Raw genomic sequence first — 27,323 nt, forward strand, 5'->3', positions numbered from 1 at the left:
TGACCAGTCTGTCTTACGTCTGTGGTCAGCAAAGTTTTGGAAAAGATTCTGAGGGATAGGATTGGTGAGTATTTGGAAAAGCATAGAGTGATTAAAGGCAGTTAACATGGCTTTGTGGGGGGCAGGTCATGCCTCACAAATTTTATTGAGTTCTTTTGAGGATGTGACGACTCAGGTCGATGAATGTCGAGCAGTGGATGTGGTGTATATGGACTTCAGCAAAGCATTTGATAAAGTTCCCCATGGTAGGCTCATTCATAAAGTCAGGAAGTATGGGATACGGGGAGATTTGGCTATCTGGATTCAGAATTGGTTGGCCGACATAAGGCAGAGAGTGGTTGTAGATGGAAAGTATTCTGCCTGGAAGATCGTGTTGAGTGGTGTCCTGCAGGGCTCTTTTCTTGGGCCCCTGCTATTTGTAGTTTTAATAAATGACTTGGATGAGGAGGTTGAGGGGTGGGTTCGTAAATTTACCGGTGACACAAAGGTTGGAGGTGCCATTGATAGTATCGAGGGCTACTGCAGGCTGCAGTGCGACATAGACAGGATGCAGAGCTGGGCTGAGAAATGGCAGATTGAGTTCAACCTGGATAAATGTGAAGTGATGCATTTTGGAAGGTCAAACTTGAATGCTGAATATAGGATTAAAGATAGGATTCTTGGCAGTGTGGAGGAACAGAGGGAACTTGGTGTTCAAGTGCATAGATCCCTCAAAGTTGCTACCCAAGTGGATAGGATTGTTAAGAAAGCATATGGTGTTTTGGCTTTCATCAAGGGGGATCATGTTTAAGAGCGGTGAGGTTTTGCTACAGCTCTACAAGTCCCTGGTGAGACCACACTTGGAATATTGTGTCCAGTTCTGGTCATCCTATTATAGGAAAGATACAGAGACTTTGGAGAGGGTGCAAAGAAGGTTTACCAGGATGCTGCCTGGGCTGGAGAGCTTATCTTACGAAGAGAGGTTGACTAAGCTCGGACCTTTCTCTGGAGAGAAGGAGGGAGAGAGGAGACTCAGGCGACTGACTGTGTGGAGTTTGCACATTCTCCCCGTGTCTGCGTGGGTTTTCTCCGGGTGCTCCGGTTTCCTCCCACAGTCCAAAGATGTGCAGGTCAGGTGAATTGGCCATGCTAAATTGCCCGTAGTGTTAGGTAAAGGGGTAAATGTAGGGGAATGGGTGGGTTACTCTTCGGCGGGTCGGTGTGGACTTGTTGGGCCGAAGGGCCTGTTTCCACACTGGAAGTAATCTAATCTAATCTAATTTAATCTAATGGAAGTAATCTAATCTAATCTAACCTGGTCGAGATAATGAGAGGAATAGATAGAGTCAATAGCCAGAGACTTTTCCCCAGGGCAGGATTGACTGGTACGAGGGGTCATAGTTTTAAGATATTAGGAGAAAGGTTTGGAGGAGACGCCAGAGGTAGGTTCTTTACGCAGAGAGTTGTGAATGCATGGAATGGTGGGGAAGCAGAGTCATTAGGGACATTTAAGCGACTGCTGGACATGCGCATGGATAGCAGTGAATTGAGGGGTGTGTAGGTTAGGTTATTTTTATTTTAGATTAGGAGTAATGCTTGGCACAACATCGTGGCCCCAACGTCTTGTTCTCTGCTGTACTTTTCTGTATTCTATGTTCTATGAAACTCGACACAACCTTCAACACTGCGTAATCTAAATTTGGTTTGTGACAGGGATAGGAGGCTGTGACTGCAGGTGAGGTAGGTATGGGACCCAAGGATAGTATTTGAGGAGCTTAGCAGAGGTTCTTGCAGGCTGTGTGGATGAGAGTGGGGTATTCTGGGAAGATGAGTGAACTCATTGTGGCACCTTAGTCCTGGAAGTCATTCCTGTTGGGGATGGGGGAACAGGAATGTGGTAATGTCAAGGACAGTATATTTAGGGGAATAGATATTGTTCTGTGCTGGCATGGACCCAAGTTTTTTTATTGAATCCCTACAGTGTAAAAACAGGCCATTCGGCCCAAAAGATCCACACGGACTCTCCGAAGAGCTTCTCACGCAGACTCACCTCCCTATCCAATTCATGTATTGCCCATGGCTAATCCACCTAGCCTGTACACCCCTGGACACGATGGGAAATTTAGCATGGCCAATCCATCTAACCTGCACCTCTTTGGACTGTGGGAGGAAACCCACGCAGACACAGGACGAATATGCAAACTCCACACAGACAATCACCTGAGGCTGGAATTAAAACCGGGTCCCTGTGAGGCAGCAGTGCTAACTACTGAGCCACCATGCAGCCCTCTGAAATCTCATACAATGCCTGCCCAGTGCCAGGATTAAGGACATCTCCTTGCAGCTAGAGAGGAACTTTGAGTGGGATGTGAGGAATTCAGCTGTTGTTGTCCATATTGGTCCCAATCACATTGATAGGATAGAAAGAGGGTTCTGCTGAAAGATTTTGAACAATTAGGAGTTAAACTAGAGAGCAGAACCTCCAAAGTAAAAATCCTGTGATTGTGTGAACTTCCAGAAAATTCATATAGGGTAAATAAAGTCAGAGTTAAATGTTTAGCTGAGAGATTAGTTTAGGAGGAATGGTTTTCAGTTAATGTGCACCAGTATTGGGCTAGAGGGGTGCTTTTTTTAAAAAATGTGCTGGGAAATGACCAGGCAAGTTGAAGACCTTGGGTTTGGGAGAGGGCCTTAAACCATTGAGGTGGGGAGAAGGGTTCTGGGAAGGTGATTCATGAGCTTAGAAAGCAAAAGGATGGCAACATTGATGATACCAAGAGTAGTGGGGAGTAGATGCGGTGACCCAAAGAATTGCAGACGCTGGAAATCAGAAACGAAACTGAAATGTGCTGGGAAAACTCGGCAGGTCTTATTCTGAAGAAGAATCACTGGACCTGAAACATTAATTCTTCTTTCTCTCCTCAGATGCTGCCAGACCTGCTGAATTTTCCCAGTAATTTCTGCAGGTGTGGTGATGTTGAATATATTCAAGCCTTGGGTAGACAGAATTTTAATTCGTAAAGGAATCACAGTTTCAGGGGAAAAGGCAGAAAAGTGGAGTTGAGGAGTGTCAGATCAACCATGATCTCATTGAATCGCAGAGCAGATGCCTTGGGCCAAATGGCCTCCTTTCACCCCTAATCTTATGATAACACACTCAAGGGTTAATTCTGCTTGTTTCCATGCTGTAATTTCAGTGTAGTCCTGTGGGTGGAGACATTTATTGTCTTTCTTAATCCATTTTCACCTTGTGATTTTTGTGAAGGAATGCCTTTATAAGCAGTGCAATGCAGTTGAAGATGATGTACAGTCTTGTACCATCCCACAGGCCCGATACACGCAGAAAGATCTTGAGAGGTCTCGGTGACCAGCGAGTCTATCAGTGCCATCTCTGCAACAAATTTTTCAACAACAGCAGCAACCTAAAGAGACACATTCGTTCCCATGGTAACTTCAAGTACTCTTACATAGAACAAACAAATACTCAAGGCATTAAAATGTCTACTGTGTATGTTCTTTTTCTGTAAATGTAAACACCTGTGTTATTACTAACTTGGGAATCCTTTATACAAATACACAACTTTCCCCCTATTTTAATTTAGAAAAGACTGTTGTAATCTTGTCCAGGGTGTGATGTCCCATGGTGGGGTATGGTATCAGGGCACTTGCCAGTTCTCTGGTTCCCTGGTAACGTGGTGATTTTGCACATGCCGGTGAGGCCGCTTCGCCTTATCCAACGCTCAGGTGTACCTTTCAGCAGCAACAGCTGGCTAATAAATGGCAGTGACAATATGCACACATATTGTTAACAGCATGGCTGTGTAGCATAGATTAAAAATCACACAACACCAGGTTACCGTACATCAGGTGTATTTGGAAGCACTAGCTTTTGGAGTGCTGCTTCTTCGTCAGGTGATTGTGGAGAATAAGACACCCTCTCACACAGCTGCTCACAGACACTCATAATACCCCCCCCCCCCCCACCGGCAACATACACGCACACACACACGCATGCACGTGTGGGTGAATTTACTTGCAGAATTTCATTTTACTTTGTTCAAAAACTGCATGAATCCATGTAAGATTCTGTAAATCTGTTTTTTAAATTAGAATCAGTCTGACCTTTGTGGCACAGACAGCCCCACACAGGGAAGCTAATACCTTATCTGGGCCAACATGACACCAATTGTTAAAGTTCACTTGAGAATGTAACTTTTAAAAGAAGTTTTGCGATTTACATATGAAAGAACTGAAACCAACATGGTCATTCTAAAAGACGAGAGATTTAACAAACAATCCAGGTCTTTTTCAATATATAATTTCACTTATGTCACACTTTAAGCTTTTGCTATAAATTCTGTCTTACAATCTTATTCTCCACAATCACCTGATGGAGGAGCAGCGCTACTAAAGCTAGTGCTTCCAACTAAACCTGTTGGACTATAACCTGGTATTGTGTGATTTTTAACATCGTACACCCCAGTCCAACACTGGCACCTCCAAATCATAGCATAGGTTAAACAAAGAACAGAGTCTGCTCCACATGGCTTCAGTAAAGATTCCCAGATGAGTTATAACATGGCCTAGATACAGTGATAACAATCTGTGCTGTCTTCTTATGTGCAGCAGGTCAGGGAAGATAAAGCTCCCTCCATAGAAGTCTTAGTCAGCTATAACGAGGAATAAAAATGGAACAAAGTTCCTTTCAGATTAATATTTGTTGAATATGACCTCAAAGTTAGAAGTCACATGACACCAGGTTATAGTCCAACAGGTTTATTTGAAATCAAAACCTTTTGGAGCGACGCTGTTCATCAGGTGAAGGACTTCACTTGGTGAGATGAAGTTTGTGATTTCGAATAAATCTGTTGGACTATAACCTGGTGTTGTGTGACTTCTGACTTGTCCACCCCAGTCCAACACCAGCACTTCCACATCATGACCTCAAAATGGTAGAGGCAAAATAAAGTTTTTACAAGGCTTGTCTTCATTTAATGGAATTCTACCAACATCACTAAGGTATACTGACGGATAGATATTGAATTATTATATTTCTTTTTGCATAGTGAGCATTAAGTTCCTTTATACCATCTGCGAAAATTGAATGATTGAACTTTTTCTGTCAAATTGCTGATGGGTGGAGGCCTTTAGAGGTTCCCCTGTACTATTGCTGACCTCTGTTGGCCTATGCTGGATTGACCCTTTAACCACAGGGTCAGAACATGTTCATTTGATTCTTCTCTGCCTACAGGTGATAAACTTTACAAGTGCGATGAATGTGAGAAAGAGTTTAGCCGGAAGGAGAGTCTGAAACAACACGTCTCTTATAAGCACAGCAAGAATGAGGTGAGAAACTCAAACAAAATGCTCTATTTTTAAGTTTCCCACAGTAACATTAGCAATGTTTGGTACAGCAAGTTGGGCAAGAAAGTAATATCGCCAACCCCCTCCCCCCACTCTTGTGCTATGCAGCAAAAGGAGAAGATAGCAAACCGAATCCCCCCCCAGACCATCTTGTAATGTGTTTTACAATCATTTACCAGAAACCTTTGTTACAGTTTTACAATTGGAAATCAAGGGTTACCACAATCTTTGAGCAGATGAAGTAAATCAGGAAGTAGTTTAGATGGATCTTAAAAATCTTTGGATTATATAATGCTTGGAGGGTGGGGGGAGACAGGCAGGCTTGTATTTATATTGTGTCTTTCACCATTTCCAATGACCAAAAGTGCTTTATAGCATGATATACTTTAGAAGTGCAGTCAGTATTGTAATGCAGGAAACAAGGGAGACAAGTTGTACACAGCAAGGTCCCACACACTAATGTGATTGCGAGCTAACCATCTATTTTAGAGATGTTGATTGAGGGGTAAAAATTGACTAGGCCAATGGGATTGTTTTCATTCATCAGAGAGCAACCAGAGCCTCCATTTAATATCATTCAATAGATGATAGCTTCCAATAATGCAGCACTCTGTTCAGTACTGCACCGGAGCAGCATCCTTTACTTTTGAACTCATTTCTTTAGAATAGTATTTAACACCATCACCTCTGAGTTCAAATATTTACCAAATGAGCTGAAAGTGACAGGGTAAAGCTCTATGGTTATGAGATCCTAGAAGAGGCAAGAGTGATAGTAGATGATGTCCAATAAAGTATTCTATTTATAGTTTAGAGATGAACTCTGAGAAGCCTTCTACTTGCATGTACTCAGAACGGCACAACAGAGTTTTGAGCACTTGGTTACGAGTCTGTCAGAGGCAACAATCCATCTTTGACACCAACTGTTATCACTCTGCCCATGAAAATCCAATTGCCATCAACCTGGGGATAAAGTTTCATTTCATACAGACTGAAGTTCAAAAGAAAATCTTCCCAATCAATAATTGAATTTAAAAGCAAATTTGACAGCTCTTCCAAAGGATGGACTGAATGGCCTCCTTCTGTGCTGTATGATTCTGAGATTCAATGCTGACACCACTCATGTGGGAGACAAGAATATAAGTAAACATTTGTTGAGTTGGGTGCATTGAGGGTGCGGGAAGCACATGTGAAACATAACTTCCTATTTTGATAAATGGCCTGTTTCTATGCTGTAAAGTTCTGTGTGATGCATGTGGTAGTAGCCAGATTACGTGTTTAGCAGTGTTTGGACATGATACTAAAGGGGCACTCTATTTTAAGATCAAATCTATTGGTATATGTTTTATCCAGATACATGTTTGAATATTATAAGCATAAAGTATCTATTATATCCCTACTTCCAAAGTTCATTTTGAATGTCAGTTTTTTTAAACCTGTATATTGCATTGTATTCTAGTTTGTAGCATATATCATATTGTTATTAAATACATAAAATGATTAAACCAATGACACTGTAGACAGCTTTATTATGCTAGTTATGGTATGTGCCAGTTAGTAAACTGAACAGCCAGTCATTGTGTAACAGGTTATAATACTGTCTGCTGTTACTCCCCAGGTGGATGACAGCTACCTGTTCCAGTGTAATACCTGTCTAAAAGCTTTCCGTATCAGGACTGCACTGGAGTTTCACAACTGCCGAACAGGTAAAAGAGGTAAATTTGCTGTCGGTGGAAGTGGATAGTTCTGTATGAAAATGTTGTTAATGTAGACCAATTGCATGTAAGCTTTGACGAACGTTACCCTTCCCTATCCCAGTGGTGCTGAGGCCACCTTTAGCCCAGTTTTTGCCCAGCCTGAGATCAGCTTGCTTAGCATAGATCAGATAAGGGAGCTGTTGAAAATGTTCTGGTCAAGTTTATTTAGCTAGAGGGGTCCAGAGCTTGGAGGAGTCCTGCAGATATAATGTGCTTTAGACCCCCAGAGTGCCTCATCTTTACAATGACTCAGTTTCTGTAGATTTTTGCTTTTTCTCTTTAAGCAACATCCTATAGATTTTTCTGTCACATCTAGAATTGATGCTGCATCTTCCCACAGCATGCTTCAGCTAACAAGATCTACAGAAGAAAATGCATCTTGGGCTCAGTTTAGCGCAATTGCTTTGGCATATTCAGATTAACTGGATCAAAGTTAACATAAGGTATAAGTTAACGAAAGGGTTAAAATTGGTAAAAGGTGACTTGAAGTGAATTCAACGTGGCTTTCAAAAAGGAGTTGGATAAATATTTGAAGAAGAGAAAGTTGTAGGGCTTAAAGGGAGAGAATAGGGTAAGTGGGCTTGATTGGTTATCTGTTTTAGAGATCTTGCACAGACACAATGAGCCGAACGGTCTCCCTTTGGATTGGACTATTTTATCATTGTGAACATCCCTGCTTGTGCTGCAAGCTGTCTTGCAGCTAATTGGTCTTCTCCTGCATCTTTGTGTGCTTTTCTTTATTTAGACGACAAAACATTCCAGTGTGACATGTGCTTCAGGTTCTTCTCAACCAACAGTAACCTCTCGAAACACAAGAAAAAGCACGGAGACAAGAAGTTTTCCTGTGACACCTGTGGAAAGATGTTCTACCGGAAGGATGTTATGTTGGACCACCAGAGGCGTCACACAGAAGGTACCTTATGGCCTTTGTTGATCTTGAGCAAATGTATGGGGTTTGTCCATACATTGTAGGCCTCTTTGGAACAATTATACACATAGTTGGTTACTTATTTGATGGGTTCAATCAGAAGATTGATTTTTGGCATCCTCTTTATTTAATATTGGATTGTATAAGTTTCAGAACATAGGGATAAGAGTACATCATACTGCACCTTGGGAATGCTGTCCTATACCCTTGGATCATGGCTAAAATGCATTTCATCTCAAATAAACCTTCCACTGTTCTATATCCCGTGGCAGCAAGAAACTGTTAATCTCACTCTTGAAAGCTCCAATTTTCCCATCAGTCTTTTCAGGAACAGAAGTTCTAGATTTCTGCTGCACTGCTCTGGATAAAATTCTGCCTGAGTTCACTCCCGAACAGCCCAGCTCTAATGTTATTGATCTTTCCTCCCCCCACAAGTCAAAGTAATTTCTCTATATTGACCCTATCAAATCTTCATCACTTTAACATTTTAGTTCATTGACATGATCTTGAAGTGATTTTTTTGAAAAGTCATATTGTAACTTGTGTATCCAAGGCTTTGAGCAGATGATGAGCTGGGGAGTCAGGAGCATTATAACCGGCTTTTTCAATGAGTGATTAACTACCATGTTACAGGGTATCGGACTCAAATTGTTGTTTTGCTTAAATTATTTCTTTTTGGAAATTTGCTATTTTCGGGTTAATCTGTTGCATAATTTGTATATGGTCATAATTTTTAAAAATGCCATTTGGAGTGTGATTTACTTTACTATTTAATATAAAATTATATTAATGCTCTTCCACTACTGGCTGCTCAGAATAATTTACCTATTACTGAAACTTTTGTACTCTTCTGATCATTGCATAGGATAGTTACTTTTCTGATGATTGAGTTCTGATCACTTTGGTTTTCATTGCTTCCTTGGACCTGTATAATGGCAATGCAACTTTATTTTTAAATGAATTCCTTTTCACTTTTTTTATAAACAGGTGGCAAACGTGCAAAAAAAGACGAAAGTGAGACCAATGGAATGGTGAAGTATAAGAAGGAGCCTTCGGGATGCCCTGTCTGTGGAAAGGTACAAGCAATAATGGACACTTTACAATGGGTATAGGAATATGAGGGACTAACGTGTGTTTAAAAAAAAACCATCTTTTTTGCTTCATGTGTCTTGGTGACGTGTAATTCTTGCCATTTAATTATCCATTCAGTATCATTGAGCCATCTACCAAATTCTTAACGCCTCCATTTGATACTTCACTCTTTCACTCCCCTGTTTGCTCCATTCTGATAGCAGGTCCTTGTCTCTATTTGTGGAACTGTCGACCAAAAGGGCAGGTAAAAGGTGAGGGGGCGGGGAGGGAGGAATATTTTGAATTAGAAATACTTCCACCCAAAGTCTTGCTATTCCCTTTGACTGTGGCAATGGAGTAACACCTGCATTACCTCATTGCCAAAACTTAGTCCTTCTCAACTGTTTGCAACTACAGTTTCATATTTCACCCAAGGTGAGCTTTCAACCATAATCTATACTGTCACTCAGATTGCTTATTTAATTGCTTATTGCTTGCACTAACCTTCATCCCAGTGGTCACAGACTCACATTAGTACATTAGTTCAACAATGCCTTAAAGCGTTTGTCGTCTATTTTAAATCCCTTCCTATTGCTGTTATTTCCTCTAGCCCTCCAGGATCTTCGTTCATATAACTCCGCCTCTTGGTCATTCCTGATCATAATCTCTCCATCATTGGTGACCATGACCACAAGCTTAGGAGTTCCCTCCCTACATCTTTTCACTTCTCTATTTGGCTTTCCTGCTTTAAGACACTCCTTAAAATCTATCCCTTTGATCGAGTTGTTAGTCATCTGTTGAAATATGTCCTGTAGCTTGGTGTCTTACTTTGTTTTGTAATGGGGTGTTATTCAATCAAAGGCATTATGTAAATAAAAGTTGTAGTTATAAGAGTGATTGCAATCAGTTTGTTAAAATGACAAGGCTGAAACTTTCTATTTAGTATGTGGACAGAAAATGATTGCAAAGTTGAGGGGAAGTATTTACGTAATATGATGCTTGTTCACATGTCTCCTGTTTTAATTTTGCCGGTAGGTATTTTCCTGTCGAAGCAACATGAATAAGCACTTGCTGACACATGGAGACAAGAAATACACCTGTGAGATATGTGGACGCAAATTCTACCGTGTAGATGTCCTGAGGGATCACACTCATGTCCATTTTAAGGTATTTTTTTTTAAGGTTGGGGATAAAAAGGTGCTATAATACATTAATCCAATAATTGCAGTGAACATCGGAAACAGAGACCATGAACAGTTGAGTAATGGTTGAGCTTGTGTCTAAGTCGACTCCCAACATTTGGCAGAAAAAAATGTTAATTTTCCATATACCTCACATGTAAGTCAATCTGCATTTTAGCTAAAAGAAGTCAATTGCCACACTCTTGCAGCTGAAGTCAAACCTACCCTGGTGCAACCTGCTTGTTGATAGCATCACAGAATGGCAGATCATTGTAGGCAGCTGTTCGCCCACACTTGTCAATATGTAAAGTCAAGGCTAACTCCTCAATGGTGCACACTGTGTTCTTTTTGTGTTATTTTAAGGGGTGGCTTTGGTGGAAACAGTCCTCGAATAGACCAGTCTTTCATAGTGAGCTGCTGGGAGAGGGTAATTTATAACCCTTAAATGTTATTTGTGTTAAAGAAGTAGGGGCATACTCTGAGAATCCGGGCCAGACTGCTCAAGAGAGATGTTAGGAAGCACTTCTACTTCCAAAGGATGGTAGATGTTTGGAAGTCTCTTCCACAAATGGCAGTGGATGCTAGATCATCTGTTAATTTTAAATTTGAGACAGATGAATTTTTGTCAAGCAAAGGCATTAAGGATTATGTGCCAAAGGTGGGTATAGGGAGTTAGGCCACAGATCAGCCACGATCCCAGTGAATGGTGAAACAGACACAAGGGGCTGAATGGCCTGTTCCTCTTCATGTCTTCCTAAAGGTTGACCTCTATGTTTTTGGTGAAACTTGATTTTCACACAGTAACCTCTTCAGGTCACTGATACCATTCATTATTTGGGTTTTTATTTGGGGATCATAATTAAATTGAAACTCATGCAGTGATAACACTCCCTGATATTGTTGTACTTCTCCTCCTGGAAATGCTGATATATAAAGTAGAGTTAATGTAAGAATGGCAAGTTCAGCCTAAGCGTCAGCTTAGTCAGTGAATATTGGCAACTTTGCAGAGGCATCAGTGTTAAATGTGATCCTGTTTTCATCAACATTGATCCAAAAGCATGGGGACTGAGTGAGATGAATTTGAATTGTTTTCAATGCACAGCACCCCAAATGTGGTCTCACAAGTGCCCTGTATAACTGAAACATAACATCCCTACTTTTATAGTCCATTGTTTTGCACTAAATAAAAACATTGAGATTTCCTAATTACTTGCTGTTCCTGCAAATTTTGTGATTCATGCACACAGACACCCAGGTCTCCCTGCATTTCAGAGCTCTGCATCTATCACTGTTGAGATGATATACTTCTTTTTAATTCTTCCTGACAAAATGAACTTTTTCACGTTTTCTCATAGTATATTCCATTTGTCACGTCTTTGTGCACTCACTCCAATCAACATATTTTTTGTATTTTCCATATGTCCTGTTCACAACCTACTCTTCTACCTGTCTTTGTGTCATTGGCTATCTCAAACCTTCCATCCCTTCATCCAAGTTAATTACATAAATTGTAAATAATGAAACCTCCAGCACCAATCCCTGTAGTGCATCCATCTTTACAATCTTTACAGACACATTTATGCCTACTGCTACCTGTTAGCTAACCAGTCTCCTATACATGCCACTTTACATGAACTTTTATTTGCCAGAATAGCCTGTGATGTGCCACTTTCCAGAAGGCATTTGATAATCTAAGTACAGTACATCCACCTTTTTATCCAGTATGTGTTGCCTTCTCAAAGAACTCCAGTAAATTGGTCAAATGTGATTTCCATTTCACAAAGACATGTTGACTGACTGATTACCTTGAATATATTTAAGTTCACTGTTTAATTTTTATTTTAATGTTTTTTGTCTGATAGATGTTAAGCTAACAGGCTGTAATTTTCTGTATCCCTCCCATTTTGAATAAAGGAGTTCCTTTAGCCAACTTCTGGTCAGATGGCACCATCTCTGAATTGAGAAAGTTTGGAAAAATTAAAACCAATTAACAATAGACTATCACTGTAGCCTCATATTTCAAAACCATAAATTTCCCATGTTTATTTACAGATCCCTCTCTATGTCCTTGCTCCTTCCTCTCTCTGTGACTTTCTCAATCCCCACAACCCACCACGATCTCTGTGTTCCTCTCATTTTGGCTTCTTACACAGCCCTGATATTCATCACTGCACCACTACCTTCAGCTGTCTAGATCCTGAGCACTGGATTTGCTTTCCTAAACACCTTAACGTATCATCAGCGCTCTTTTCAATAAGACGATCAATAAAATCTCCCTTGTTACTCAAGCAATCCCAATATTTTTTACGTGAGTGTCCAATTTTATGCGGTAATATCTCCTGTAAGAACCATAAGATATTTTCCTGTGTCAGCGATACTGTATAAACCTATCTATCTCTTATGTTAATGCTAGCTATTGTGTCATTGCTATGGTTGGTTGTGGTTACAGGTATTTTGACTTGTCTCTCAGAAAGGCATTTCTTGCTGGTGGCTGGATTTCCCTGCAGATTACTGTTAATTGGCTTTCTCTTGTCTTTGAATACCTTTCACTGTTATGCATGAACACTGATATGTAAATATAGAGGGAGAAAGTGAGGACTGCAGAAGCTGGAGATCAGAGCTGAAAAATGTGTTGCTGCAAAAGCACAGCAGGTCAGGCAGCATCCAAGGAGCAGGAGAATCGACGTTTCGGGCATAAGCCCTTTTCAGGAATGAGGAGGGTGTGCCAAGCGGAGTGGGAGGGGGAGTTAAAGTGTTCAGCCACAGGGTGGTTCCTGACCCCTCTGCCCCCACCCCGTCTCCGGCCTATCACCCTCACCCTAACCTCCTTCCACCAATTGCATTCCCAATGCCCCTCCCCCAAGTCCCTCCTCCCTATCTTTTATCTTAGCCTGTTTGGCACACCCTCCTCATTCCTGAAGAAGGGCTTATGCCTGAAACGTCGATTCTCCTGCTCCTTGGATGCTGCCTGACCTGCTGTGTTTTTCCAGCAACACATTTTTCAGTGTCTATAAATATAGATTCAGGTGTTTTTGTGGCAGAAGCAAAATCCTTCTATAAAGTTATTGTCAAGTACTGAGTAGAGTACATGATTGCCTGTGGGGGTTAGTTGGCAGATTGGCTTGCGATGCCAACAGCGTGGGTTCAATCCCTACACCGGTTGAAGTTACCATGAAGGACTCTCCTTCTCAGCCTCTTCCCTCGCCTGAGGTACGGTGGCCCCCTGCTTAAATAACCAACAGTCGTCTTTCTGTAATGAAAGAGGAGCCCTATGGTCTAATAAGACTATGGCAACTTGAATTTGACATGATTTTCTATCTGGCACCTTGTAGTTGTGATGCAAAGGCCATTCTGTTAAGCCCAGTGCGATGCTGTCCTGCAGCATTTGAAACTGCAAAGGTGTAAGGTGCCTTCTTGAGCAAACTCACATTGAGGCAAGACTCAGAGATATGGGAATCATACAGTCTGATCTTTACTCTGTGGCATCCTCCTAACTCTTGTGTGCAGGACATTCCACTGATGAATGAGCAACAACGAGAGCAATTCATCAGCAAACTCGGGATCACAGCAGAAGAAACGGAAGAACAGTCCGATGGAGTGAACGAACCCATTCCACATAAATACAGCTGCAAGAAATGTCAGGCAAGTCTCTGTCTGTTATTAAGAATCTTCAATAAAGGATATTTAAGACCCCACCCCATTCAAATGTACTTTATTCAGTCACCTATTCTGATATCTCTTAATGTCTTACTATGAAATTTTGTTTAAAAATCCGTTCTGTGAATTGTCTTGACATGTTTGTCATGTTGTGTGCACTAAGATGTTGTTGTTTTAAGTGATTGCTAATGTTGTCACTGTCAACCAAATTGCTGTTTGGATTTCTTTATAAATTAGCTTCTCCCAACCCCTTTGAGGTGTTGTGTGTGTGGACGCTGTTTATAATTAAGGGGTCACCTATTTCAGACACCAATGAGGAGAAATATTTTGTCATAGAAGGTCTTAAGTCTTTGGAGCTTTCTTTCCCTAAAGACACTGGAAGCAGAATATTTAAATATGTTTTAAGACAAAGCTGCATAGGTTCTTGATAAGCTGAGGGCGAAAAGTTATAGGATAGGTGGTAATGTGGAGCAATCAGATCAGCTATGAGTCAGAACAGGCTCGGGGGGCTGAGTGGCCTCTTCCTTCCTTTTCCCTTTGTTCTTAAATAATTAAATATAGATTTGTTCTTTTTTTTGAGGTAAAACTGCACCTGGCTACACATATGCAGCTCTCATCAGCCAGTGTGCATGTGTGTATGTACCAGGGAACATCAAGTTCTGATATACTGATCATTCAATTAAATCTGAATCGGGTGACTATGTATGAAGCTTGAAGTATTGATCAGATTAGGATTACACTTAACACTGACCATTCTATAACAAAAACAGAAATTGCTGGAGAAACTCAACAGGTCTGGCAGTATCTGTGAAAAGAAAGCAGAGTTAACGTTTCAAGTCTAGTGATTCTTCTTTAGATACTGACTCAAAATGTTAATACTGCTTTCTTCCCATAGATGCTGCTCGACCTGTGGGAAGCATCCACAGTTTTATTTTACTGATCACTCTATTGCTATTTCCAGGCTACATTCGCAAAAGGGAGTCAGTATTTGAAGCATTTGATGGAGATTCATAAGGAGAAGGGCTACGGCTGTACGATCTGCAATCGTCGCTTTGCACTGAAGGCCACCTATCATGCCCACATGGTCATTCACAGGGAAGAATTGCCAGATTCTGACCCCAATGTGCAAAAGTGAGTGAATTATATCCCAATGATGCTTTATGGCTGACTCTGTATATGCCAACTGCTAAACTAGTGGTCGTCCATCGCTATGCCTGAGGGCCTGAAGACAAAGCGCTATGTTATCCATTTGGATAGGATCAGACACAAAATACACAGATGCGCATGTATTTGTCAAGATTTAGAGGTACCAAGTATGCACAGGTATACTGGTGGAGTTGAAGCAGCTAGACCCTTACGCTATGCCAGTACTTTAATGATTCTTCTTGTGTGTCCGATTGTGACAACTCTGGATAACGCTTAGCATGCACAGTTATTTGAACTCTGATGCTAAGAATTACATCTATCATCCCATTCAAGTGATTACGAGACCTATCCCTCTGCCCCTATTGGGCCAAGTCAGCCACTGACTTACTAGCCATACTGACTTGGTTAATGATTGATGCACTTGGCCTGGATTGAACAAGATGACAGTTGTCAATAGGCTCAATGCAGGCAGTGTGGAAATGTGTGAAACTTTGAAGGATAGGGCTGGATTTGGCCTGTGATCCCTGCTATAACTAAGGACTCTATTATTGGGCAGATTCTACGCTCACATGAGGTAAATGCTAGAGCAAGGGCCTGAAAACAAGCAGGAGGTATGGGAAGAAAATGCCACAGGCGTGACAGAACCCATCATATTGAGTTGTTGTCTTGCAGTGCAGAATTGAGAATTACTGAAAGAGACATTTTTTTCAAAGCCTTTCATCTTTCGCTTATCAGGACATTAGCATGAATACCAATGTAATGGGGAACAACATTTTATATTGTATGAGAATAGAGTGCTAAATGGTTGGCAAGTGGACATTGATAGAGCTTTGCCATGGACAGTGCGCCAGCCAGCTGACTGGCAGTTATAGGGTGGTACAGTGGCTCAGTAGTTAGCACTGCTGCCTCACAGCACTAGGGACCCGGGTTTGATTCCATTCTCAGGTGACTATTTGTGTGGAGTTTGCACATTATGGGCGGCACGGTGGCACAGTGGTTAGCACTGCTGCCTCACAGCGCCAGAGACCCGGGTTCAATTTCCGCCTCAGGTGACTGACTGTGTGGAGTTTGCACATTCTCCCCGTATCTGCGTGGGTTCCCTCCGGGTGCTCCGGTTTCCTCCCACAGTCCAAAGATGTGCAGGTCAGGTGAATTGGCCAATGCTAAATTGCCTTTGTGTTAGATAAGGGGTAAATGTAGGGGTATGGGTGGGTTATGCTTCGGCGGGTCGGTGTGGACTTGTTGGGCCGAAGGGCCTGTTTCCACACTGTAATGTAATGTAATCTAATCTAATCTAATTCTCCCCGTGTCTGCATGGGCTTCAGCTGGGTGCTCCTTTTCCCTCCCACAATCCAAAGATGTGCAGGTTAGGTGAATTGGCAATGCTAAATTGCCCATAGTGTTCAGAGATGTGTGTAGGTTAGGTGCATTAGTTGGGGTAAATATGAGGTAGGGGAATGGGTCTGGGTAGGTTACTCTTTGGAGGGTCAGTGTGGACTTGTAGGGCCGAAGGGCCTGTTCCATACTGTAGTGTTTCTAAACTGTCAAGGTTTGTTTAAATTTAAACAGACAGTTTGGCTGTAATTGGTCAAAGCATTACGCTGAGGAATGAACCAGAGAATGGCTGTTTTGTTCAGTTGAAACAGCCACAATGAGTTTATGCTCCACTTAAAGTGCTTCCCCACCTGTTTCTATCTAACTCCATCAATGTAAACTTCTTTTCTTTTCTCCCTTCTGTGTTTGTCTAGCTTTCCTTTAAATTCATCTATGCTATTCACTTCAACTAATGTTCAAACAAATCCCTGGATAAAGACGTTCCAGCTACATTTCCAGTCGAATATATTAATAATTATTTTTATATTTTTGGCTCAAATTCTGGCTTTCCCCACAACTTAAAAACATCTCCATGGCTACACTATAAAAGTGTTCACTGTCTTATAGACCAATATGGGATCATCACTCGGTTTCTTCAGTTGAAAAGGGGTCTGACCTCTTCACTTTTTCCTGATTATTTGTATGCTCCATCGATCTGTTTTCTACTTTCTGCAGTGCCTCTAGCTTATTTGTATCAGTGAGACTTTTTTTATAGCAATTGCAAAGCCTCTGAATTAATTTCTTAAAGGTCTGTATTGTGCTGGATTTAATCCTGTCTGATCTGTTCTCTCTTTGTGGTTGTGTTTCTGTTCCAGGTACATCCATCCCTGTGATATCTGTGGAAGGATCTTTAACAGTACTGGGAACTTGGAACGTCACAAAATAATCCACACAGGTAAACCGTCCCATTGTCCAAATCACACTTCCAATTCCTTCAAATCCTTGCTTTCTCACACCTTAGAAAAACAAAAATACAAGCAAGATTCAACTTTTGATTAATCTCAATCCGATACCTGCTTTCTCAAGATTGTATGTTTTAATTTGGGTGGGGAAAGCATTTGCGTTCATTCTGATTTACTCAGAACATGGATTTTAAGTTCCCTACGTCAGTGGAACAATTTACAATGATGTGAAATCACTTGCAATGACAATGATGTTCCACAACCATTTGAAGCCACTGAGCCTGCCGATTCCCACACAGTGGAATAAATCAAAGGTTTTTAATTCCGGTCATCTGAGGAAGCTTCAAATTTAGGCTGGGTGTGGCTGCCAATTGTGACCAGTTAAAAGGTAGCAGTCACAAATGGAATCATACAACATAGAAATAGACCCTTCAATCCAACTCATCCACACAAACCAGGTATCCTCAACTGATCTAGTCCCATTTGGCCCATATCCCTCTAAACCTTTCCTGTTCATGTACCTGTCCAATTGTCTTTTAGATGTTGCAATTGTACCCGCAGTTCGTTCCATACATGCACCACCCTCTCTGTGAAAAAGTTGCCCCTTGGTTCCCTTTTATATCTTTCCCCTCTCACCTTAAACCTATCCCCTCTACCCATCCGTTCCTGTAAGCAGAAGAACATGCACTTGCAAAAATTTAATCAATTATTTCATCCTCCTAAAGACTGCAAGCTTGCTTTATATTAGATGATCTGAGATTGTTTCAGAGGTGCAAAGTTACTCTTGGAGTAAAAACATAAACTGCAAAAGCACTCCTGACATACAGAGCAAAGAATGATTGGTCAAAATGCTAGAATACAAAGAGTGGCAAATTTGGTTTATACTATGGAACAGTCCATAACTAACTATTGAAGGAAAGCCCCATTTCCTTTAATAAAGCTGACCTGAAAAATATCTCTTGGACTTTATTTGGACAAAGATTGGTGATGATAAATTGTTTGTGTTGCCAGACATTGGACATTACCTTTGCTTCTGTTGTTAATCTATCCTGCATCATATGTCTATCGTTGTTTAGGAGTGAAGAGTCATACCTGTGAACAGTGTGGGAAGTCATTTGCCCGGAGGGACATGTTGAAGGAACACATGAGGGTGCATGACAATGTTCGGGACTATCTGTGCGCAGAATGTGGGAAAGGTGAGATACTGGAGGAACTATTGTTTATCATATTCAAGCGGCACTGTGGAGGAGTTGAGCTTGGTCTGAGTCAGCCTGCTGCCCATGTCAGATTGGGAGAGGCGTGTAGGAACTATTTGCTTAGTGTTGTCACTTCTGATATAACCTGGGATCACTCTTTCTTCCTAAAGAAGAGTCTGCGTTTCACAAGCACCTTGTGAAATTTATTAGGGATAGTGAGAGATAATTATTGACAAGGGCATCTGCTTGCCTAGTCTTCTTTGAAATAGTGCAGTATGATCTTTTACATCTATTTGAGAAATGCTGACTACTCCCCTCACACACTTTCTCACTTTGTCCCTACTTGTCTCTTGCTTCACTCTCTCCACCTCTCACTCTCCCTTGTCCTTATCTTTCTCTCCCTCTTTCCCCCCCCCCACCACCACGTTCCTTCTTTCCGGTGTCACACTTTCCCCCGTACTGTTGCTCATTGTTCCCTTCGTTTTTCACTGCCCTCTTCTCTGTCTCTCTCCCACTGTCTCTCTCACACCACAACTTCCCTTCTCTTTCTCTCAAACACTGCCCCTTCTTTTGCATTCCACTCTATCTTTGTGTATGCACAGCCCATGTTCTCTCTCTCTCGTAACCCACCCCAACCCTTTGCACTGCACCTTTGCTGTCTGTTTCAGGCATCTCCTTCCTCACTCTAACTGCAGAGCATTCTCTCACTATTGTGGGCATTCTTTCTCTCTGTGATGACTGTCTTCCCCTCTCTCTGCAGCACTGCTGCTCTTTTCCATTTCTGACCACACTGTGACCTTGGTGTGTCTTGAAGATTTATTAAGAATTCTAACCAATGAATAACCTCTAGAATGCATAAGGAAAAGTAATTTGGACATCAGATGCTTTCCTTTTACAGACGATGCATCAATCCTTCAATGTCGGACATTCTCCTCACACTCACCCAAGACTGCCTTGCTGTCTTAAAGTGAATGAAACAAATAATTTGAGGGAAATCTTTTATCCCCTTTCTCAACAGATATACAATCCAGTTCCTTTTTTCTGTTTGTGCATTTACTAACCATGTGAGTTCTAATTTTCCTCTTTGCTGAAGTCTTGTTAATTTTGTAATGATGCCCATTTCTTTGCCATTCTGTGCCCAGGAATGAAAACAAAGCATGCGCTACGACATCACATGAAACTGCACAAAGGCATTAAAGAGTATGAGTGCAAGGAGTGTCATCGGAAGTTTGCACAGAAAGTCAACATGCTTAAACACTACAAGAGACACACTGGTAACTACTGACACAGCAGCCAGGCTAATGCCAAAAACAGTATGACTTCCATCCATTTCTATATTGAGGGCTGAGAATCTCTTGCTTCAGAGAGGCTTGGGTTAAAGTTTATCATAGATCCATTGCTTGTTCTACTCAGTACTCTGCATCATTTGATTAGGAGACTGTGTTCCAACTAAGAACAGCAGTAGACAATTCTGCTTCTCAAGCCAGTCAGGTATTCCAGAATAATTAATTTATCTCTTAACTGCGCCTACCTTCCTTGGCTTCTGATCTTTTTCTATCTCATCCCGACAAAAATCTCTGGTTTAACATTATTAATAGAGTTTATCATCCTGACGTAAAGTGATTACTTTTGAAGTGGAAACAATAATTGTGCACAATCGACTCTTCATTCACCCTGTCGTAGGGAGAACTACTCCCAGGAGAGAGTTGAGTATTTTGTGCTGGTGATCTTTGCTACTGCTCACCTGTGTCTGAAAGATGGCAATACAAGGGTTTAGGTGGAGTAGAGGATCACCACACTGCCCTCCCATCTCTGTCTGGCTCTCAAGAACAACATGTATTTATATAGCACCCTTACCATAATAAAGTGTCCCAATGTGCTCCATGGGATCATTGTCAAATAAAACTTGAAACCAAGCTACATGTGTCGGTGGGACAAGTGACCAAAAGAAGTGGGTTTTCAGCAGATCATTGAAGAACCAGATAGGTAGGCGCAGAGGTTTGGAGAGTGAATTTGGGTCACAACATCTAAGGGAATGACTGCCAAAGGCAGAATGATTAAAGTTGTGGGAGCATAGGAGGCCAAAATTAGAGGAGCACACTCAGCTTGGTAAGTTGGATGGCTGAAGGAACTTCCAGATATACACAGGGGCAAGATGATGGAAAGATTGAGTTTTAAAATTCAATGAGAGAGCTGGCCTAAGAAAGCAGGACATACCACAAAGGGTTGTCAGTTCCTATGTGTACGACATAGTGGGGTTTAACTTAGTGTAATGTGTGCTGACAGATGTTGTGTAATGTGTGCTGACAGATGCTGCGTAATGTATTTTTTAACCTGTCCAATGATTTTCTTTTACTCTGCAGGTGTGAAGGACTTCATGTGTGAGCTGTGTGGGAAAACCTTCAGTGAGAGGAACAGTATGGAGAACCATAAACTACTTCATACTGGTGTGTTTGCCAAACTAATCCAATATTATTCAAACTGGGATCACGTGTGTCACTTGAGAAGTCAACTTTTTTTTTTAAGTATTTCCCAATTAACATCTTCAGAGATGTTATTGCACAACTGGAACGGGTGAGACTTGAACCTGGGCCTCCTGGCTCAGAGATAGAGACACTGTCACTGCAACACAAAACCCGAAGTCAACTTGTTTGACATGGGAATCTTTAAGAGCAAACAGGTTGATTTTTTTATTTACAGTGGCGATGGAAAGCTTTGCATGGATGTAGAGAAAGAGTGGGGGATTTGGGACTAATTGAGATTAGCTCTTTTAAACAGCCAACACAGACATGAGTGGCTGATTTCACTTCCCTCCTTTGCTGCAATGTAGAATAACTGCTCATGAAGGATGAGTTATAGACTGGCAGGTTAATTTGTGGGTGCAATTGTGTCCATATAGAATGAGGAATTGGGCTGCAAACAGGGGTCCTAATTGTTTACCTGTATAATGTATCATGAATTTGCAGGAATGAGTCTGAGAAATTGTTAGTGAAGAATTCATATTAATACTGCTTTCTAATCTTATTTTAAATGTTCTCATTGAGCAGATTTTCATTATGTTACAAGGATAGCCACTGTTGGAATATTGTGTGCAATTCTGGTCGTCTTCCTATCAGAAAGATGTTGTGAAACTTGAAAGGGTTCAGCAAAGATTTACAAGCATGTTGCCAAGGTTGGAGGATTTGACTTATAGGGAGAGGCTGAACAAGCTGGGGTTGCTTTCCCTGGAGCGTCGGAGGCTGAGGGGTGACCTTATATAGGTTTACAAAATTATGAGGGGCATGGATATGATAAATAGACAAAATCTTTTCCCTGGGGTCGGGGAGTCCAGAACTAGAGGGCATAGGTTTAAGGTGAGAGGGGAAATATATAAAAAAGACCGAAGGGGCAACTTTTTCACACAGAGGAAGTGGTGGAGGCTAGTACAATTGCAATGTTTAAAAGGCATTTGGATGGGTATATGAATGGGAAGGGTTTGAAGGGATGTGGGCCGGGTGCTGGCAGGTGAGACTAGATTGGGTTGGGATATCTGGTCAGCATGGAGGGTCGGACCAAAGGATCTGTTTCCATGTACTTCTCTACGATTCTATAACAGACAAAACTAAGGACTCCATATTAGAATGTGTGTGGCATTCATTACAAAAAAAAATTCATAACATATTGAAATGAATAAACATAATTTGATGGCAATGACAGAGATGTGACTGAATGATAAATATTGAGGGCAATGTGACATTCACGAAGAATAGGAAGCTGGGTCAAGGTGGAGGAATAGCTTTAATAATGTATGCCATGATGTGGAGGTACTAGTGTTGGACTGGGGTGGACAAAGTTAAAAATGGCACAACACGATGTTATAGTCCAACAGGTTTATTTGGAAATACGAGCATTCGGAGCGCTAATTATTCAATGGGTAGCTAGTGTTATAAAGAAGCAGCGCTCCGAAAGCTTGTACTTTCAAATAAACCTGTTGGACTGTAAACTGATGTTGTGTAATTTTTAACTTTAATAATGTAGAACAACTTTGGTACAAAAGTTAGAGACGATCTTGGTTCATGAGATCAGGATGTAAAAGGGTGAAGATGAGGGATTGTCGGAGAAATATAAGCATCTAGCTAGAGTGATCTACAGAACCTCTAAGAGTAACCACAACAAAACCATGATGCCAAAGTATATGAGAACTATTGGCTGATTGTGATAAAGGTGCTGAAAAATGTGGTGCTGGAAAAACACAGCAGGCCAGGCAGCAGCCGAGGAGCAGGAGAATCGACGTTTCGGGCATAAGTAATCATGATTTTAATCTACATTATAAAGTGTAAAAATCAGAATGGCAAAGGTAGCCTGGATGAGAAGTTAATAGCAAACTCTTGAGAGAGTTTCTTTGAGCAACACATTTTAGAATCAACCAGAAAGGTTATACTAGCTTTGGTAATGTATAATGTCACAGGATTGATTAACTTATTCAGAGTAAAAGTACCCTACTTAGCAGTGACCACAATATATTTGAATACTTACATCCATTTTAAAAGGGAGAAGAGTGGGTCTCAGACTTTAGTACTTTAGGCTTAAATAAGCATAACAATGTGGCATGAAAGCGGAGATGGCTGGAATCACTGGAATACAAAGCTATGGGGTAGAACAATGGCAAAGTTATGGTAAACATTTTGGGAGATATTTCAGAATATTTCAAAATAAGTATATTCTTACTATAAAGAAAAAACTCTGAGGCAAGAACCCAGTATTTCTTAACTGAAGAATTTAACGAAAGCATCAAACTTGAGGGAAAATTATGTAAGGCGTAAAAATAAGTGGCAGGTCTGATGATTGGACACAATATAAAGAATGGCTGAGAATTACTAAAAGATTAGTCAAGGTAACAAATTAAAAGTACAAGAGGAAACTAGCTAGAAAAGGAGAAGCCGATAGTAAAGGTTACTATTTAGTCTTTTCCTTTTTACATACTCTAAAATCCCTTTAAATAAATAATAAGGGGAATATTAGTCCTCTAGAAAGTGAGAATGGGTAGTTAATGGCAAATGAGGAAATGACAGATGAAATAAAAACCTATTTTACTTGTACCTTCACTTAGATGGTACAAAGACATTCCACTAATTGCTGTAAGTCAGGAGGAAAACTAGATTGAGGAACTTGATAAAATTACATTCACTAGAGAGTGGTCCTGAGCAAACTGATGGAGCTGTGGGTTGACAGTCCTGATAGACTTCATCTTAGCATCTTAAAATAGGTGACTGATGCAGTAATAGATGCATTAGAGTTCATTTTCCAACACTGACTAGATTCTGTAAAGATTCCATCAGAATGGAAAGTAAAAAACAAAAGGGAGAGAGGCATAAAACAGGAGACCATAAGCTTGATACCTGTCATGAGGTAAGTGTTAGAATCGATCTTTAAGGAGTTTATAGCTGGATACTTAGAAATCTCCAGGTAATCAGGAAGTATTGTGAAAGGAAAATCATGTTCAATCAATTTATTGAAATTCTTTGAAAGAGTAATGTGTGCTGTGAATATAGGAGAGCCTGTAGATTGGGTGTCCAGAAGGTATTTGACAAGACACCACATAAAAGTTACCGCACAAAATAGGTGCCTATGGTGTAGAGATAACATATTAGCATGGATAGAAGACTGGCTGACTAACAGAAAATGGGGATTATGCAAAAGGGAAATTTTATCTGATTGGCAGGATGTGACAAGTGCATTCCATAGAACTCCATGCTGGGACCTCAGATTTTGACAGTAGATATCAATGACTTAGATGAGGGGACCAAACACACTGTAGCTAAATTTTCAGATGACACCAGAGGTAGGAAAATATGTTGTGAAAAGGACATAAGTAGGTTGTAGGTTGAATGAGTGAGCAAAAATCTAGTAAATGCGGTGTAACATGGGAAAATTTGAAATTGTTCATGTTGAAAGAAGCAGCAGAATGTTATTTAAATGAGAATGACTGCAGACTTGAGAGGTGCAGAGGAATTTGCATGTTCTCAAGCAGAAGTCACAAAAAACATTAATGTACAGGTGAAGCAAGTAATAACGTTACCTTATGAGAAAAATTAAATAAGCAAGTGTTTCTCTACACTTAAAAGGCATTGGTAAGACTGCATCTCGAAAATAATGTACAGTTTTGATCTCCTGATTTAAACAATAATGTAAATGTATTAGACAGTTTGGAGGAGATTTAATAGATTGATATAAAAGTACTTCCTGATATACTGTAGATGCTGAAAGTCTAAAATAAAGCGAGAACATATGGGGAAACTCTAGATTTGGCAGCATCTCTGGAGCAAGATACAACAGCTTCAGATTAACTTCAATTCTGACAGAAGTGTCATAACTCAGACATTAACTCAGTTTCTCTCTCCACAGATACTGCCAAACCTGCTGAGCTTCTCCAGCACACACTTATTTATAAGGCTGATATCTGGAATGAGTAGGTTGTCTCATGAGGAAAGGTTGCACAGACCAGGCTTGTTCCCACTGGGGTTTCTAAGAGCTGAGCTGATTTAATTGAAGCATTTAAGATCCTGGAGGGTTTCGACAAGGTGGACATGATTGAGTTCGGACCTAGGGGATATAGTTTAAAAATTAAACATTGCCCTTTTGTCACCAAGAGGAGGAGAATTTTTTGTTTTCCCTGAGGGTTATACAACTTTCGAACTTTGTCTCAGATTGCAGTGCAAGTGCGTTCTCTGAAATATCTTTAACGTGGATGTAGATAGCTTCTTCTAAGGCAACAGAATCAAAAGTTACTGGGGTAGATCGGAATGTGGAAATCAAAAGACAAGCTGATCAGATGTGATCTTATTAAATGATGGAGCAGGCTTTACGGGCAGAATGGTCTTGTCCCACTCCTAATTTGTACGTTCACATTTAATTAACACTTTTATTAACATCAATTTCAATCAGCAGCGACCCTATTTCTAAACCCTTTCTTTTGTCTCTCCTTCCTCCTCCATCCACTTTTCCCACGCTCAGTTGGAAAGCAGTGGACCTGCAGTATCTGTGAGAAGAAGTTTGTCACTGAATACATGCTCTTCAAACACATACAGCTGACTCACAAAAAGGTGGAGGCCCAGAACTGTCACCTGTGCGGCACAAAGGTTTCTACAAGAGCTTCAATGAACAGGCACATGAGGCGCAAACACCCTGAGGTGAGAGGTGTTTCAGATAGACTGACTTTCAGATGCTCCAGTGAGTAGAACAGCCCATAACAGTGGGGTGGGGGCTGGTGGAGCGTACAATGCTGAGAGAGATATCAGCCCTTTATTTTCTGTCTTACCAATGCCAGAAGAACGTTTTGTTAGACATTAGCTCAGTGCAGTACTTTGACCGTGACAGCACAATGTAATGAGCGACCTGGAGTATAGATGTAACAGGGCTGAACAAATGGAGTACACGACAGAGAATAGTAGTAGAGATGTAGATAGTATTGTAAGTAGAATATAAAAGCAAGGAAGTTATGATGAATATTTATAAAATAATGTTTTTTCTTCAACTGAAGTGCTGCGTTCAGCTTTAGACACGACTCCCTAGCAAGGATTTGAAGGCTTGAGAAGGTGATAGATAATATTTAGGAAAATATTTCCAGAGATGTGGAAATATTAGTTAGGTCACAACTGGAGTGCTGTGTGCAGTTCTGTCACCACGCTATTGGAAGGATATGATTCACTGGAGAGGGTGCAGAGGAGATTCACCAGGATGTTGTATGGGCTGTAACAGTTTAGGTCCAGAAGAGAGGCTGGATAAGCTTGGGTTATTTTCTTGAGAGTTAAAAGGGGACCTAATCCGAGGTGTATAAGATTATGAAGGGCATGGCTATGGTGAATAAAAAGCAAAAAACCAAAAGAACTGCAAATGCTATAAATCGGAAACAAAAACAGAAGTTGCCGGAAAAGCTCAGCAGGTCTGACAGCATCTGGAAGGGAAATCAGAATTAACATTTCGGGTTCAGTGACCCTTCCTTAGAAAGCAAGTGTTCCCCGTATTTAAAGGGTCAGTACTAACAAGGGCATAATTTTTAAGCTGAAAGGTTTAGAGAAGATTTATAGAGGATTTTTTTCACACAGAGGGTAATGGGAATCTGAAATGCACTGTCTGGGTGGGCAGTAGAGGCAGAAAACATCACAACATTTTAAAAAAAAGAACACTTGAGATGTCATAATGTTGAAGGCAATGGGCCAAGTTCTAGAAAGTGGGAATTTGGATACACTGAGAGTAGTTGTCGATGCACACTTGACATGCCAAAAGTCCATACTGTATGTTTCTAAGGGATTTGAGTTACATGAATAAATTGGAGAAGCTGTAGTTGTTCTCTTTGGAAATAAGAAGGTTGGGAGGAGATTTCACTTTGATTTTATAAAATTATGAGAAGTCTTGACCGTAGATTTGAAACTAGGATGGGTAGAAACTGGAGGACTGCAGTTTAAAGTGATTGGTAAAATTAAGAGGAGGTATAAGTGGGAGCTTTTTTACACATTGTCTGGAAGGTTTAGAAGCTCAAGGGAAGCTAATGGCCATGGAACCAATGTAATACGGTTAAGCATAAGGTTCAGTCCTGGAATATGCTGCCTGAGAGTGTGGTGGACAAAGAGTCAATCATGGTGTTTTAAAGGGAATTCAATAAGAACCTGAAAAGAACAAGCTGCCAGCTACAGGGGAAGGATCCTTGAGGGGGACTGGCTGAGTTACTTTCTTTGAGAGCCAGCATGGATATGACGGCTTCCTTTTGTGATATAATTATTTTATGATTTTTC

The 27,323-nt window shown here is 40.9% G+C and overlaps 1 protein-coding gene across 9 annotated transcripts in view; it reads left to right on the forward strand.

Moving 5' to 3' along the window:
* prdm15 (PR domain containing 15) overlaps positions 1-27,323 on the forward strand; it is an 85,993-nt gene that overhangs the window by 54,202 nt on the left and 4,468 nt on the right. For 4 of the 9 annotated variants that reach the window (XM_087992486.1, XM_087992484.1, XM_043701379.2 and 1 more), the window contains 13 exons: positions 3,245-3,426; positions 5,231-5,325; positions 6,959-7,055; positions 7,843-8,010; positions 9,013-9,101; positions 10,132-10,263; positions 13,785-13,919; positions 14,896-15,065; positions 17,270-17,349; positions 18,433-18,552; positions 19,695-19,826; positions 20,916-20,999; positions 25,546-25,721. In XM_087992486.1, the coding sequence (XP_087848612.1) occupies positions 3,245-3,426; positions 5,231-5,325; positions 6,959-7,055; positions 7,843-8,010; positions 9,013-9,101; positions 10,132-10,263; positions 13,785-13,919; positions 14,896-15,065; positions 17,270-17,349; positions 18,433-18,552; positions 19,695-19,826; positions 20,916-20,999; positions 25,546-25,721 (1,660 nt within the window). The remainder of the gene's footprint in view (positions 1-3,244; positions 3,427-5,230; positions 5,326-6,958; positions 7,056-7,842; positions 8,011-9,012; positions 9,102-10,131; positions 10,264-13,784; positions 13,920-14,895; positions 15,066-17,269; positions 17,350-18,432; positions 18,553-19,694; positions 19,827-20,915; positions 21,000-25,545; positions 25,722-27,323) is intronic. The other 5 variants (XM_087992491.1, XM_087992489.1, XM_087992488.1 and 2 more) reach the window with 3 other exon arrangements.

This window comes from Chiloscyllium plagiosum, unplaced genomic scaffold, assembly GCF_037043375.1.
Source record: "Chiloscyllium plagiosum isolate Xiang-an unplaced genomic scaffold, Cpla_swu_hap1 HiC_scaffold_12, whole genome shotgun sequence".
Lineage (NCBI taxonomy): Eukaryota > Metazoa > Chordata > Chondrichthyes > Orectolobiformes > Hemiscylliidae > Chiloscyllium > Chiloscyllium plagiosum.